Genomic DNA, 14,134 nt, shown 5'->3' on the forward strand with positions numbered 1-14,134 from the left:
AAATGGAATTTAACCCGGAAAGGTGCGAGGTGATGCACTTTGGGGGGACTAACAAGGCAAGGGAATACACAATGAATGGTAAGACCCTAGGCAAGACGGAGGGTCAGAGGGATCTGGGTGTGCAAGTACACAGATCCCTGAAGGCGGCGGAACAGGTGGATAAGGTGGTAAAAAAGGCATATGGGATACTTGCCTTCATTAGCCGAGGCATAGAATATAAGAGCAAGGAGGTTATGATGGAGCTGTATAAAACACTGGTTAGGCCACAGCTGGAATACTGTGTGCAGTTCTGGTCGCCACACTACAGGAAGGATGTGAACGCTTTGGAGAGGGTGCAGAGGAGATTCACCAGGATGTTACCAGGGCTGGAGCGCTTCAGCTATGAAGAGAGACTGGGCAGATTGGGTTTGTTTTCCTTGGAGCAGAGGAGGCTGAGGGGGGACATGATTGAGGTGTACAAAATTATGAGGGGCATAGATAGGATGGATACTAAGGAGCTTTTTCCCTTAGTAGAAGGGTCAATAACTAGGGGGCATAGATTCAAGGTAAAGGGCGGGAGGTTTAGAGGGGATTTGAGAAAGAACTTTTTCACCCAGAGGGTGGTTGGAGTCTGGAACTCACTGCCTGAAAGGGTTGTGGAGGCTAGAACCCTCACAACATTCAAGAAGCATTTGGATGAGCACTTGAAATGTCATAGCATACAAGGCTACGGACCAAATGCTGGAATATGGGATTAGATTAGACAGGGCTTGATGGCCGGCGCGGACACGATGGGCCTCTATCCGTGCTGTATAACTCTATGACTCTAACATTAACTTTGTATGTCCGGCAGTTTTGATAGATCGGCAACAGCTCGGTCCCGTCGGTGCCAGATATAACAAAGTTTCCTGTATTTGGACTTTCAGAAGGCTTTCGATAAGGTCCCGCATAAGAGATTAGCGTGCAAAGTTAAAGCACATGGGATTGGGGGTAAGGTACTTGGATAGAGAACTGGTTGGCAGACAGGAAGCAAAGAGTTGGAATAAATGGGTCTTTTTCCGAGTGGCAGGCAGTGACTAGTGGGGTACCGCAGGGATCGGTGCTAGCACCCCAGCTATTCACAATATATATTAATGATCTAGACAAGGGAAGTAGATGTAGTATCTCCAAGTTTGCAGACGACACAAAGCTGGGTGGGCGTGTGTGCTGTGAGGAGGATGCAGAGAAACTCCAGTATGATTTGGACAGGTTGGGTGATTATACTGCATCTGCCATGCATCTGCCCAATGTGGATAAATGCGAGGTTATCCACTTAGGTGGCAAAAACAGGAAGGCAGATTATTATCTGAACGGCAATAGATTAGGAGAAGGGGAAGTGCAACGAGGCCTGGGTGACGTTGTGCACCAGTCACTGAAGGTAAGCATGCCGGTGCAGCAGGCAGGTAAGAAGGCAAATGGTATGTTGGCCTTCATAGCAAGAGGATTCGAGTACAGGAGCAAGGGTGTCTTGCTGCAGTTGTACAGGGCCTTGGTGAGACCACACCTTGAGAATTGTGTGCAGTTTTGGTCGCCTTATCTGAGGAAGGATGTTCTTGCCATGGAGGGAGTGCAGCGAAGATGGAGGGAGTGCAGCGAAGATTCACCAGACTGATACCTGGGATGGCAGGAATGACGTAGGAGGAGAGATCACGTCGATTGGGCTTATATTCACTGGAGTTTAGAAGAATGAGAGGGGATTTCATTGAAACTTATAAAATTCTAACAGGACTGGACAGACTAGATGCAGGAAGTATGTTCCCGATGGTCGGGGAGTCCAGAACCAGGGGTCACAGTCTAAGGATAATGGGTAAGCCATTTAGGACAGAGATGAAGAGGACTTTCTTCACCCAGAGAGTGGTGAACCTGTGGAATTTTCTACCACAGAAGGCAGTTGAGGCCAATTCATTAAATATATTCAAGAAGGAGTTGGATATATTTCTTAAGGCTAAAGGGATCAAGGGATATGGGGAGAAGGCAGGGACAGGGTACTGAATTTGGATGATCAGCCATGATCTCATTAAATGGCGGAGCAGGCTCGAGGGGCCGAATGGCCTACTCCTGCTCCTATCTTCTATGTTTCTAAGATCCCATATGCTTTGCTAACCACTCGCTCAATATGTCCCGCCACCTTCAGGGACATACACACATAGGTGAGCTTTTATTTAGATGGGGCAATCTGAATAAAATAGCCACCTGAACTGCAACTCAATCTCGCCTCCGTTTCACTGGTCAGATTCCCAAGCCTCGGAAAACCTGTACTTGACAGGTTAACTTTAAACCCAAGTATAATACAGTGTAAAAAGAACCCATTAATGTCTCCCAAGGACGTTAACTGCAGCAATAAGTACCCACCCGCCTGCACCAGTTATAGCCCCGACTTCCAAACCCACCTCCGTTAAACCCGGAAGTGGGCACATTGGAGCTGGGTTGTGGTCGCGGTATCAAATTCAGTCATTTTAACTACCCACCCGCCCCCAAACCACCTGTTAAAATTGCCCCGTGTGTTTAATTCCCCATTAGCATTCCGTCAGACCATTTTAATGTATTGTACCTTTGATTACGAGCAGTTAACAACAATATCTTCAAAGGCATTATAAAGAGGGGAGGTTTTCAGGGATCTTTAGTCCCAGTGAAGACACCCAGGCTCCATGACTCATCTAATCTATTTGTAACATCTGATCAAATGACTACGAACAAGGAAAGAAAAGCAAGACCATTTTATCCAAAGGGTCTGTTACATGCCAACAGACTGAGGCAACTTCCTAAAAAGGGGTAAGCCCTTATGGACGGTTTCCAATTCTAATCAGATATTATGCCTGTGTAGAGTATTGCCCACGTCTTTTTTTCTTCTGCATATCATTTTATTTGTCTATAAATCTAGAACTGTAGTGTAGATTAAACAAAACATTCTAGCTGTTTAATATGATAGGAGATGTAATTAGCATCTTACTCATTTTTCAGTAAGCAATTTACTGGGATCAGGGTTGATTGGTAGGTCTGAGCGATGCTATTCCAAATATAGCTACAAATGAAGATTTGGGTCTTAGTGCTCAGGGGACTTACTCTGCTTATGAAAACTGTCTTCAAGCTGTTTACACAAAAAGTATTAGAAACTGTACGATGTGTAAACAAATAAATACAACATTCTCAACAACAGCCCCATTTAAACTAGCTGATCTATAATTTCCTTTTTGGCTGCTTTCACTACAAGTGCGGAAGTAATTGTTTAACAACTCTATTACAGGAAACTTTGTACTATCCGGCACCGAGCTACTGCCGTTGCCTAAAAAGTGCCGTACACTCCAGAGTTAATGTTGAAAGATACAGAGATTCTTATCTCCGTATCTGACAACAATCACTGTTGCTTAGCAACAGCTTCTAAACACTCGTGTGTGGCTGCAAGGGTCTGTAGCTAAAGCTGTTGCTATAGCTACAGACGTTGCACTGCTTGACTGTGGAAAAAAAAGCAAAGAAAACAAACAATAATAATAAAAAACGGCACCTGATTTCTGCCGGTGGCTCCAGTTTGCCGGATAGCTCACCTCCGGATAGCACAAAGTTTCCTGTATTTCCTTTTCCAAAATTTCAGTCCCCCACAAAGTGGATTTGTATTCTTTTATCCAGAAAGAGTCTGCTATAAAGTGCACCTTACCAGGATATCCCAAAGTACTTTGCATCCTACCTTGGTAGTATATTCACATTAATTACTTAAAAAAAAAAAAAAAAATCTGTTCCTGGGATGTGGACGTCACTGGCAAGGCCAGCATTTATTGCCCATCCCCAATTGCCTTTGAGAAGGTGGTGGTGAGCCGCCTTCTTGAACCTCTGCAGTCCGCGTGGTGAAGGTACTCCCACAGCGCTGTTAGGGAAGGAGTTCCAGGATTTTGACCCAGCGACAATGAAGGAACGGCGATATATTTCCAAGTCAGAATGGTGTGCGACTTGGAGGGGAACTTAGAGGTGATGGTGTTCCCATGCGCCTGCTGTCCTTGTCCTTCTAGGTGGTAGAGGTCGCGAGTTTGGGTGGTGCCGTCAAAGAAGCCTTGGTGAGTTGCTGCAGTGCATCTTGTAGATGGTACACACTGCAGCCACGGTGTGCCGGTGGTGGAGGGAGTGAATGTTTAAGGTGGTGGATGGGTGCCAATCAAGCGGGCTGCTTTGTCCTGGATGGTGTTGAGCTTCTTGAGTGTTACTGGAGCTGCACTCATCCAGGCACAGAACACAGAAACCCCACAGTGCAGATAGAGGCCATTTCGGCCCATCGAGCCTGCACCGACTCATATCCCACCCGATCCCCGTAACACCTACACCAACACATATCCCACCCTATCACCGTAACCCCACGTATTTAATTCCCCTAACACTAAGGGTCAATTTATCATAGCCAATCAACCTAACCCGCACATCTTTGGACTGTGGGAGGAAACCGGAGCACCCGGAGAAAACCCACGCAAACACGGGGAGAATGTGCAAACTCCACACAGTCACCCGAGGCCGGATTCGAACCCGGGTCTCTGGCGCTGTGAGGCAACAGTGCTAACCACTATGCCACCGTGAACTTGCGCCTTGTAGATGGTGGAAAGGCTTTGGGGAGTCAGGTGGTGAGACACCTGCCGCAGAATTCCCAGCCTCTGACATGCTCTTATAGCCACAGTACTTATGTGGCTGGTCCAGTTAAGTTTCTGGTCAATGGTGACCCCCCACGATGTTGATGTTGGGGGATTCGGCGATGGTAATGCCATTGAATGTCAAGGAGTGGTGGTTAGACTCTCGTCTGTTAGAGATAGTCATTGCCTGGCACTTGTGGCGCAAATGTTACTTGCCACTTATCAGCCCAAGCCTGAACGTCGTCCAGGTCTTGTTGCATGCGGGCAAGGACAGCTTCATTTTATGAGGAGTTGAACTGATAGAACAGCTGAAGATGATTGGGCCTAGGACACTGCCCTGAGGAACTCCTGCAGCGATGTCCTGGGGCTGAGATGATTGGCCTCCAACAACCACATCACCGGCTGTTCAATGGGGAATTTTACACGTGTGCAAATTTTTGAATGGGCCATGCAGTCCGTTAAATGGACCACATACCCCAAAAATAAATTAGGGGGAACATTGGTTGAGAGTAGACTGATGGGGTGGTAATTGGCCGTTTGGATTTGTCCTGCTTTTTGTGACCTCTAGTTTTGGACACACCCACAAGTAGAAATATTATCTCTACGTCTACCTGATCAAACCCTTTCATAATCTTAAAGACCTCAATCAGGTCACCCCTCAGTCTTTTTTCTTGAAAAAAAGAGCCCCAGCCTGTTCAGCCTTTCCAGATGAGTATATCCTCCTCAGTTCTGGCATCATCCTTGTAAATCTTTTTTGCTCCTTTTCCCGTGCCTCTATTTCCTGTTTATAATATGGAGACCAGGACTGTACCCAGTACTCCAAGTGTGGTCTACTACTTGATATAATGCTAGGAGAAACAAAGGACAATTTAGTCCCTGGATTTTGACATTGAAACCCATTTGGCCTTTGCTGTTGTAGCTTATGATGCCATCAGAACCCAGAGAGTCCATTACAGCCATGTGTCTCACAACCAGCCAGTATTCTATATTTGAAACAGAAAGAGATATTTCTGTATTTTGACTTGGGCAATTAACATGAAAGAGCCCTGTAATTGAAGATTTTAAACAGTAAAGTTTTTCAAATGTTCCTAGGGACAACTGTATGGTCAAGTAGTACTCAGGTTACTTGGAAATCACACTTGGAAAACAGTGACAGGATCGGACAAAGTCAACATGGATTTACAAAAGGTAAATCGTGCTTGACTAATCTACTGGAATTTTTTGAGGATGTAACTGGTAAAACAGATAAGGGAGAACCAGTGGATGTGGTGTATTTGGACTTTCAGAAGGCTTTCAATAAGGTCCCGCATAAGAGATTAGCGTGTAAAGTTAAGGCACATGGGATTGGGGGCAAGGTACTGACTTGGATAGAGAACTGGTTGGCAGACAGAAAACAAAGAGTTGGAATAAACGGGTCTTTTTCCGAGTGGCAGGCAGTGACTAGTGGGGTACCACAGGGATCGGTCCTTGGACCCTAACTATTCACAATATATATTAATGATCTAGACAAGGGAACTAGATGTACTATCTCCAAATTTGCAGACGACACAAAGCTGGGTGGGCGTGTGTGCTGTGAGGAGGATGCCGAGAAACTCCAGGTTGATTTGGACAGGTTGGGTGATTGGGCAGAAGCATGGCCGATGCAATAGAACGTGGATAAATGTGAGGTTATCCACTTTGGTAGCAAAAACAGGAAGGCAGATTATCTGAATGGCAATAGATTGGGAGAAGGGGAAGTGCAATGAGACCTGGGTGTCCTTGTGCACCAGTCGCTGAAGGTAAGCATGCAGGTGCAGCAGGCGGTTAAGAAGGCAAATGGATATGTTGGCCTTCGTAGCGAGGGTTTGAGTACAGGAACAAGGATGTCTTGCTGCAGTTGTACAGGGCCTTGGCGAGACCACACCTTGAGTATTGTGTGCTGTTTTGGTCGCCTTATCTGAGGAAGGATGTTCTTGCAATGGAAGGAGTTCAGTGAAGATTCACCAGGCTGATACCTGGGATGGCAGGAATGACATATGAGGAGAGATTCGGTCGATTGGGCTTGTACTCGCTGGAGTTTAGAAGAATGAGAGGGGATCTCATTGAAACTTATAAAATTCTGACAGGACTGGGCAGACTAGATGCAGGAAGGATGTTCCCGATGGTCGGAGTCCAGAACCAGGGGTCACAGTCTAAGGATAAGGGGTAGACCATTTAGGACAGAATGGAGGAGGAATTTCTTCACCCAGAGAGTGGTGAACCTGTGGAATTCTCTACCACAGAAGGCAGTAGAGGTCAATTCATTAAATATATTCAAGAAGCAGTTGGATATATTTCTCAAGGCTAAAGGGATCAAGGGATATGGGGAGAAAGCAGGGACCGGGTACTGAATTTGGATGATCAGCCATGATCGCATTGAATGGCGGAGCAGGCTCGAGGGGCCGAATGGCCTACTCCTGCTCCTATTTTCTATGTTTCTATGTTACCTGCCCGATGGCAAAAGGGAGAAACTCTACAAATTTCTTGGGGAGCATACTACATTTCTCTGGAAAGTTATTTTTTAGTTAATAGATTTAATTGGCTGAAAGAACTGCACATTCACTATTATACAGAAATTAAACATATCCTTCTGTTATAGGCTGTACATTTCTGTGGTTATATTGAATTGATACATTAAGTTCATCTACAAAGAGAAAGTGACACCAATGTAAAAAAAAAATCTAATTTGCTGGATGCTGAAACAAGTTATCCATCAAGTAGCCGAGCCATACAGACCAGCAAGACTCCACATATGATTTTTAGCCTGTGTTTAGCTGACCTCAGCCGGGACAGCAATAGGGGCACAAAAAATGACCTTGGCTCCCCCCTGATTTAAGGAAAGGGGCGGGGAGGGGGGTAAATCACTCGAGGCCTCCTCTTAAGGTCCCTATCTGCAACCACTGTTGAGTGTACGCTGGAAATGGACATCAGTTGTGGACAAGATTTAGATCAGTTCCAATAGCCAAATAGTTTGTTAATGCTCACTGACTGATACATAAATAATATGCGCCTCCAATTAAGGAGGATAAATTATACAGATGCTGTAATTATAATACTAGACCGATTGGTAAAACTTATTACTGCGTAAATCGCACCCCAGCTTGCAAAAACTTATACAAAATGTGCGACTGCAACACAATGATTTTACATTAATCTGATTAGATTGCATAGGATTACAAAGCAAAGAATAAATCAGACTCCAATACAATAGCAAAATACTGCGGATGCTGGAAAGCTGAAACAACAACAGAAAACACTGGAAAAACTCAGTAAGCCAGGCAGCATCCGTGGAGAGAGAAATAGAGTTAACGTTTCAGGTCTGGGGTCCCAGAGCTGAAACGTTAACTCTGTTTCTCTCTCCACAGATGCTGCCTGGCCTACTGAGTTTTTCCAGCGTTTTCTGTTATATACAGGAAACTTTGTGATATCCGGCACCGATGGGACCGAGCTGTTGCCGTTAGATCAAAACTGCCGGACATGTTGAAACATACGGAGATTTTCAGCTCCGTGTGAATCAACAAACCCTGTTGCTTAGCAACAGCTTCAAAACAGTCGGCTGCAGCTTAAAAGCGTCTCTAGCTGAAGCTGTTGCTTAGCTACAGACCTTGCAGAGCCTGACTGGGAAAAATAAGCAACGAGAAGTAAAAATACTTATAGGAAACGGCTCCTGAATTTTGCCGGTAGATAGAGCTTTCCGGACTTTTAACCTCCGGATAAACCAAAGTTTCCTGTATAATAAATCAGACTATTGGATATATTGGGTTACCAATGGAATTCAAACTTTCACGGCTTGGTTTGGTTTTCCCGCATAAGTGCAAGACTGAACCGACACAAAGTCTACACACTCTCCATTACTTACCCGTTTTTACTGAAGACACGTATCCATGCCTGTACATTGGGTCCCAGCATACATAGACAACGAAGTGTTGTAAAGGTAGATAATAGAACTGCAAACAAAAAGGTCTCCCTGAAGGACCTGTAAAATACAAAGCTAGTTTACAATTGGTACCTTGATAGTGAAGTGCTGACTATACGTCATTCACTGCATACACAAAACAGGGGTCAGCAAAGTATTCCGAAGACCACCTGAGTTTTGAGATTCATGGCTGTACGTTCCCTGAATCCACTCACTGAAACTGGGAAGAGCCATTGTAACGGTCATGCAGGAATGTGGAGTGTCCCAGGCAAGCTACATTATCAGATACTTTGCGGAACGCCACACTTGGAAAGTTTTCTGCAAATTGTCACTTTTTGCTCATTTCTCAAACCTGCTTTTTTTTAAAAAACTCTCCGAGCTTCCTCTTCATCGAGGCATTTGGAACACTTTGTTTCTTATTGCACTTATTATGTTCCTGCTGAATCATCAGCCCCCCAGTCCTCTTAACTTTACTGAGAAAATGTTGGCTGTAGCCTCCGACAGGTTTTTTTTTTTTTTTTTTTAAGTATTGGACACTTTCTACTGCTGATTTCACATTTTTTGGGACTCCAGTCAACTTTTAACACATTTCCTGAATTTCCTCTTTAAGCTTCAATCTTATTGGTATTGCCCTTCCCACATACCCTCATTAGCACTTCAAATCTGATTTGACCTTTTTTAAAAAAAAAATTAATTCACGGGATCTGGATGTCGCTGGCAAGGCCAGCATTTATTGCCCATCCCTAATTGGCCTTGAGAAGGTGATGGTGAGCTGCCTTCTTGAATACAACCGAGTGGTTTGCTAGGCCATTTCAGAGGGCAGTTAAGTCAACCACACTGCTGTGGGTCTGGAGTCACAGGTAGGCCAGATGGGTTTTTACGACAATCTGGTAGTTTCATGGTCACCATTAATGATACTAGCTTTTCAATTCCAGATTTATTTAATTATTTGAATTTAAATTCCCCGGTGGGATTTGAACTCCTGTCTCCGGATCATTAGTCCAGGTCTCTGGATTACTAGTCCAATATCATAACCAATATGCTACCGTACCATTGGATTATAAATACTCCACAACTTAATTTAAAATACCCAGCTTGTTTCACTTCATTGGATCCAGATAACCTATGACCGTGACTATTTAAACTCTAGGAACATGCAGCATTCCTTAGTTTTAATATGTCAGCAAATAATTAGATAATTGAAGTCCCTCCCCCTCTCAATGACCAACTTACAGGCATTCTAGTCTGTAGAATCATTTTCTCGATCACTTTCTCATCTTAAGCCGGTAGCCCGGAATGACACCACAGTATCTACAAATTTTGGCCCAGGTAAATAAATCAACAATCTATTAATTCAGTCTTTATGGGGAAACTGATTAACAAATAACACTACAGAATCTCCTACTACTGTTGATTTCCTATTCCATTCACACACATCTTCCACCCTTCTAAGTTGAACTGATTCTTTCTCAAACACCTCCAGCTCCTCTGAAGTACCAGCAGTTGTATCCAGCATCAAAAACCTGTACGACACTTCTATTCCACTCATTCCTTGACTAATTCTCCCACGACTTACAATCTCTCCATTAACAAACCTCTGTCTAACTCCTTCTCTGCTACACCTAACATTCTCATCATAGAACTCCCTCTTCCAGCTCACCTGTTGAGTCCAACATTAAGTGCGCAGATGGAATTATAGCTTGGGAGTACAGCCTCACTATCGAACCCATGGCTGGGGAAGAGGCTGAAACCTGCCAGCCTATCCCCCCTACAATCTAATCTTTCCTTCATACACTTTGTTGAACTGTAGAAAACGAGGAGCAAAAAAACCCTATAATTCTACCAACATTATCGATCTAGAAAGAGGCAAGCGCACAATTGAAAATTCTGCTGGACCCGTCAGTCCTCAAACTAGCACATCAAAGAACTCCCCAGTGGTGTAGATTTGGAGTCTCTCATGAAAAGGGCATCACCAGACATGGCCAGCTTCTTCATAATGGAGAAATCTAGTCCTTTCAGCAATTATTTTCACCTTACACAGCAGGATATGTTCAGGTACCTCCAAATCAGCACTTCCTCCAGGAGTAACACTTCTCAAACTTCTGCAAGAGTCAAACCCTTTGAAGTGACTCATTCTTAATCCCCAAGATACACATAGAAATATCTGCCCTGTACACTGTACTTGTCCTTATCTGACCAAACCCACAGAAAGTCTAAAGGAGCCTGGAAGCTAGATCTATTTAACCAAATAATAGAACATACGACTGTCAACTATAACTCATACACTAAATGTAGCAGAGTCTACAGCACAGAAACAGGCCATTTTGGCCCAACTGGTCCACGAGACTCCTCCCACCTCTTTTCATCTAATCCTATCAGCATATCCTTCTATCCCTTTCTCCCTCATGTTCGTCTCTAGCTTCCCCTTAAATGCATCTATGCCAGTCGCCTCAACTACTCCCTGTGGTAGCGAATTCCACATTCTTACCACTCTTTGGGTAAAGAGATTGCTCCTGAATTCCTTATTGGATTTATTAGTGACTTATCTTATATTTATGACCCCTAGTTTTAGACTCCTTCACAAGTGAAAACATCTTCTCTACATCTGCCCTATCAAACCCCTTCATAATTTTAAGGACCTCTATTAGGTCACTCCTCAGCCTTCTCTTTTCTAGAGAAAAAGAGCCCCAGCCTGTTCAATTTTTCCTGATAGCTATAACCTCAGAGTTCTGGTATCATCTAGAACTGTAAATCTTTTTTGCACCTTCTCCAGTGCCTTGATATTCTTTTTGTAATATGGAGACCAGAACTGTACACAGTACTCAAAGTACAGTCTAACTAAGGTTCTGTATGAGTTTAACATAACCTCTCTGATTTTAAATTCTATTCCTCTAGAAATGAACCCAGTGCTTATTTTCCATTTGTTCTGGTCTTGTTAACCAGCATTGCTATTTTTTAAATGATATTGACTCAGGTGACTTTGAGTCGTCCAGGGCGCCTGCCTGCAACAAGTGTTACACGCTACAGATGCATTCGCACCCGAATGACCAGATTTAGGAACAGCTTCTTTCCCAGGGCTGTCATCCTACTGAACTCCACAAATAAACTCTAAGGCCTGCACATCTGCCAATGCACTTTATTATGTTTATGTTAATGTATTACAAGCCAAATGAATGTTGAATGTTTAAATGTCTTAATCTAAATGTACACTCTCGAGAGCCACAAGCCTACATTTAGTTGTACTGCACTTGTGCACTAACAATGACAATAAAGTTGATTATTATTATATATGCAAATTGGGGTCCTACACAGTTGCAAGCTAGAAGTACCCTTGGGAATGAGAGTCTTGATAGAATTCCAGTTCATTGTATACTTACACTAGCAGTGGTGCTCCATATAAAACTATAACTCCATGGAACATTAAGCAGGAAGTAAAGAATAACAAACAGGACCTGAAGCTCTTAGCGACCTGAAAAAAACAGTAAATACAGATCATTTAACATTTTAAAACAAAACGCAGAGCATCCAAAAATGTGAGAAACATACATCACAATCTTACCTTGTTACTGAAGGAATTCTTCTTGCTAGAGGTAGGGTTCGTTTCCAGCAATGAATACAAAACAATGGTAACAGCAGCAACAATGGCAGAGCAAACACACAGCCACAGTAGGTGGGTTCCAATTACAGAGAAGTCATCCAAAAATAAAGGAGGAACATAGGTAGCAAACACGACAGAGAGGATGAGAATAATGTGCGCCGAGAACATGCCTCTTAACTCGACATCCTTCATATTTGCCCCTTATTATTGATCTGTTACCAACCCGTCTGTGCAAAATGTTACAGCAACAAAAATGACTGCCAACGACCAATAAAAATAACCGCTTCCGACACTAGCTTTTTAATCAAATGTTATTTTGTAGTTTTGGTTCATCTGGATTCTTCATTTCTCTTTCCCAGGTAACAGGCCAGCCTCACTTAACCCGCACAAGAGGAACCTGCCTCAATCCAGCGGAAGCGCCAGGCTCAGCACTCGGTGATTGGCAACATCATCTGGCCAATCAGAGCCAAGGGAACCGCTGCCTGCTGCCTGTCTATTGGGCGATTCTGGACCAATCGTTTGGAGAGAGGGCGGGACTTTCTGACGTACGTTTGGAATGTGATTTTACGTCCGGAACGATACGCTAGACGTGCGCTTCCAGCCACTGGGCAGGTGTACTTAGGGAAGGAGTGTGGGTGGCAGCACTGTAGTACTGGCAATTAAACACTGAGTCAGCATTCAAGCCAGTGAGGGTGAACAAGCTAAACTGCTCTATTAGGGTAATTTAAAATTGAAAAAGGCAAATAAGTGTAAATTGAAATTAGTGCAGGAAAAAAAAGCACTTTGTTACCTCTAGACTTGATTATTCCAACACACATTCCACCCTACATAAACTTAAGATCATCCAAAACTCGGCTGCCCGTGTCCTAACTCGCACCAAGTCCCGTTCACCCATCACCCCTGTGCTCGCTGACCTACATGGGCTCCCGGTTGAGCAGCGCCTCGATTTCAAAATTCTCATCCTTGTTTTCAAATCCCTCCATGGCCTCGCCCCTCCCTATCTCTGTAATCTCTTCCAGCCCCACAACCCCCCAAGATATCTGCCCTCCTCCAATTCTGCCCTCTTGAGCATCCCTGATTATAATCGTTCAGCCATTGGTGGCTGTGCCTTCTGTTGCCTAAGCTCTGGAATTTCCTCCTTAAACCTCTCCGCCTCTCTACCTCTCTTTCCTCCTTTAAGACACTCTTTAAAACCTACTTCTGTGTCTGCCCTTATGTGGCTCGGTGTCAATTTATTTGTCTTATAATACTCATGTGAAGTGCCTTGGGACGTTTTACTACGTTAATGGTGCTATATAAATACAAGTTGTTGTTGTTGTAAATGGCACCTACATGTTTGGATGTGAGTATTGTCAAGGAGATGTCACCCATTGAAAGTAATGTAAATTAGCATTATCCAGTGTCAGAGTGGTTGCAACGTGCTGGCGGTGTACCAATAGAGGATCCCCATCCCTTGAGCCAATCCACAATTTCTCTCATTCCCGGAAGCATTGGGTAGTCTGTACCCCCTCCCCCCGTGTCTTCACTTCCAAACCATGGCAATTTCTCCCAATGCAGGGACAAGAATGCTCAACATCACCAGTTAACATTCACATCAAAGAACATTTTCCTTATCTCAAAAAAAGCTGCAACTAGCCTTGAATAAAAAAAAATCCAGGCATGCCCCAGAAAGATCCCTTCAAGAATATTAAAAGTTTTTATAAGCTGAATTTCAGCAGCTTATTTGTTATATCCAATTTCTTTGAAGACAAACACTAAATTAAAACACCTGCAACTGTGGTTCTCAAACCATTATCTCGACTTAAAGACTTTGGCTCTTGTTTATATGCAACCTACATTGGGGCAAAAAATAGTCTGTCAACCATCAGTTCTCCTTCCAACCAATCGGTTCTGACAGCTTCCAGTTGTGCTTTCTGACTGCTTGGTTCACATTGACAACTTCCAAGCCCAGTATGAAAACTTCTTTCTGTGGCAAGC

At 43.8% G+C, this 14,134-nt stretch overlaps 1 protein-coding gene across 2 annotated transcripts in view; it reads right to left on the reverse strand.

Moving 5' to 3' along the window:
* The window catches only part of pigf (phosphatidylinositol glycan anchor biosynthesis, class F), a 60,406-nt gene extending 47,781 nt beyond the window's left edge, over positions 1-12,625 (reverse strand). Inside the window, exons 1-3 of one of the 2 annotated variants that reach the window (XM_085980539.1) lie at positions 12,119-12,625; positions 11,937-12,028; positions 8,503-8,619 (exon numbers count right to left, since the gene is read on the reverse strand). In XM_085980539.1, coding sequence (XP_085836665.1) covers positions 8,503-8,619; positions 11,937-12,028; positions 12,119-12,349 — 440 coding nt within the window. In that variant the 5' untranslated portion in view covers positions 12,350-12,625. The remainder of the gene's footprint in view (positions 1-8,502; positions 8,620-11,936; positions 12,029-12,118) is intronic. The other variant, XM_085980533.1, reaches the window with a different exon arrangement.
* Between the last annotated feature and the right edge of the window lie 1,509 nt (positions 12,626-14,134).

This window comes from Somniosus microcephalus, chromosome 3 (assembly GCF_052327205.1).
Source record: "Somniosus microcephalus isolate GS21.2 chromosome 3, FLI_Smic_1.0, whole genome shotgun sequence".
Classification (NCBI taxonomy): Eukaryota; Metazoa; Chordata; class Chondrichthyes; order Squaliformes; family Somniosidae; genus Somniosus; species Somniosus microcephalus.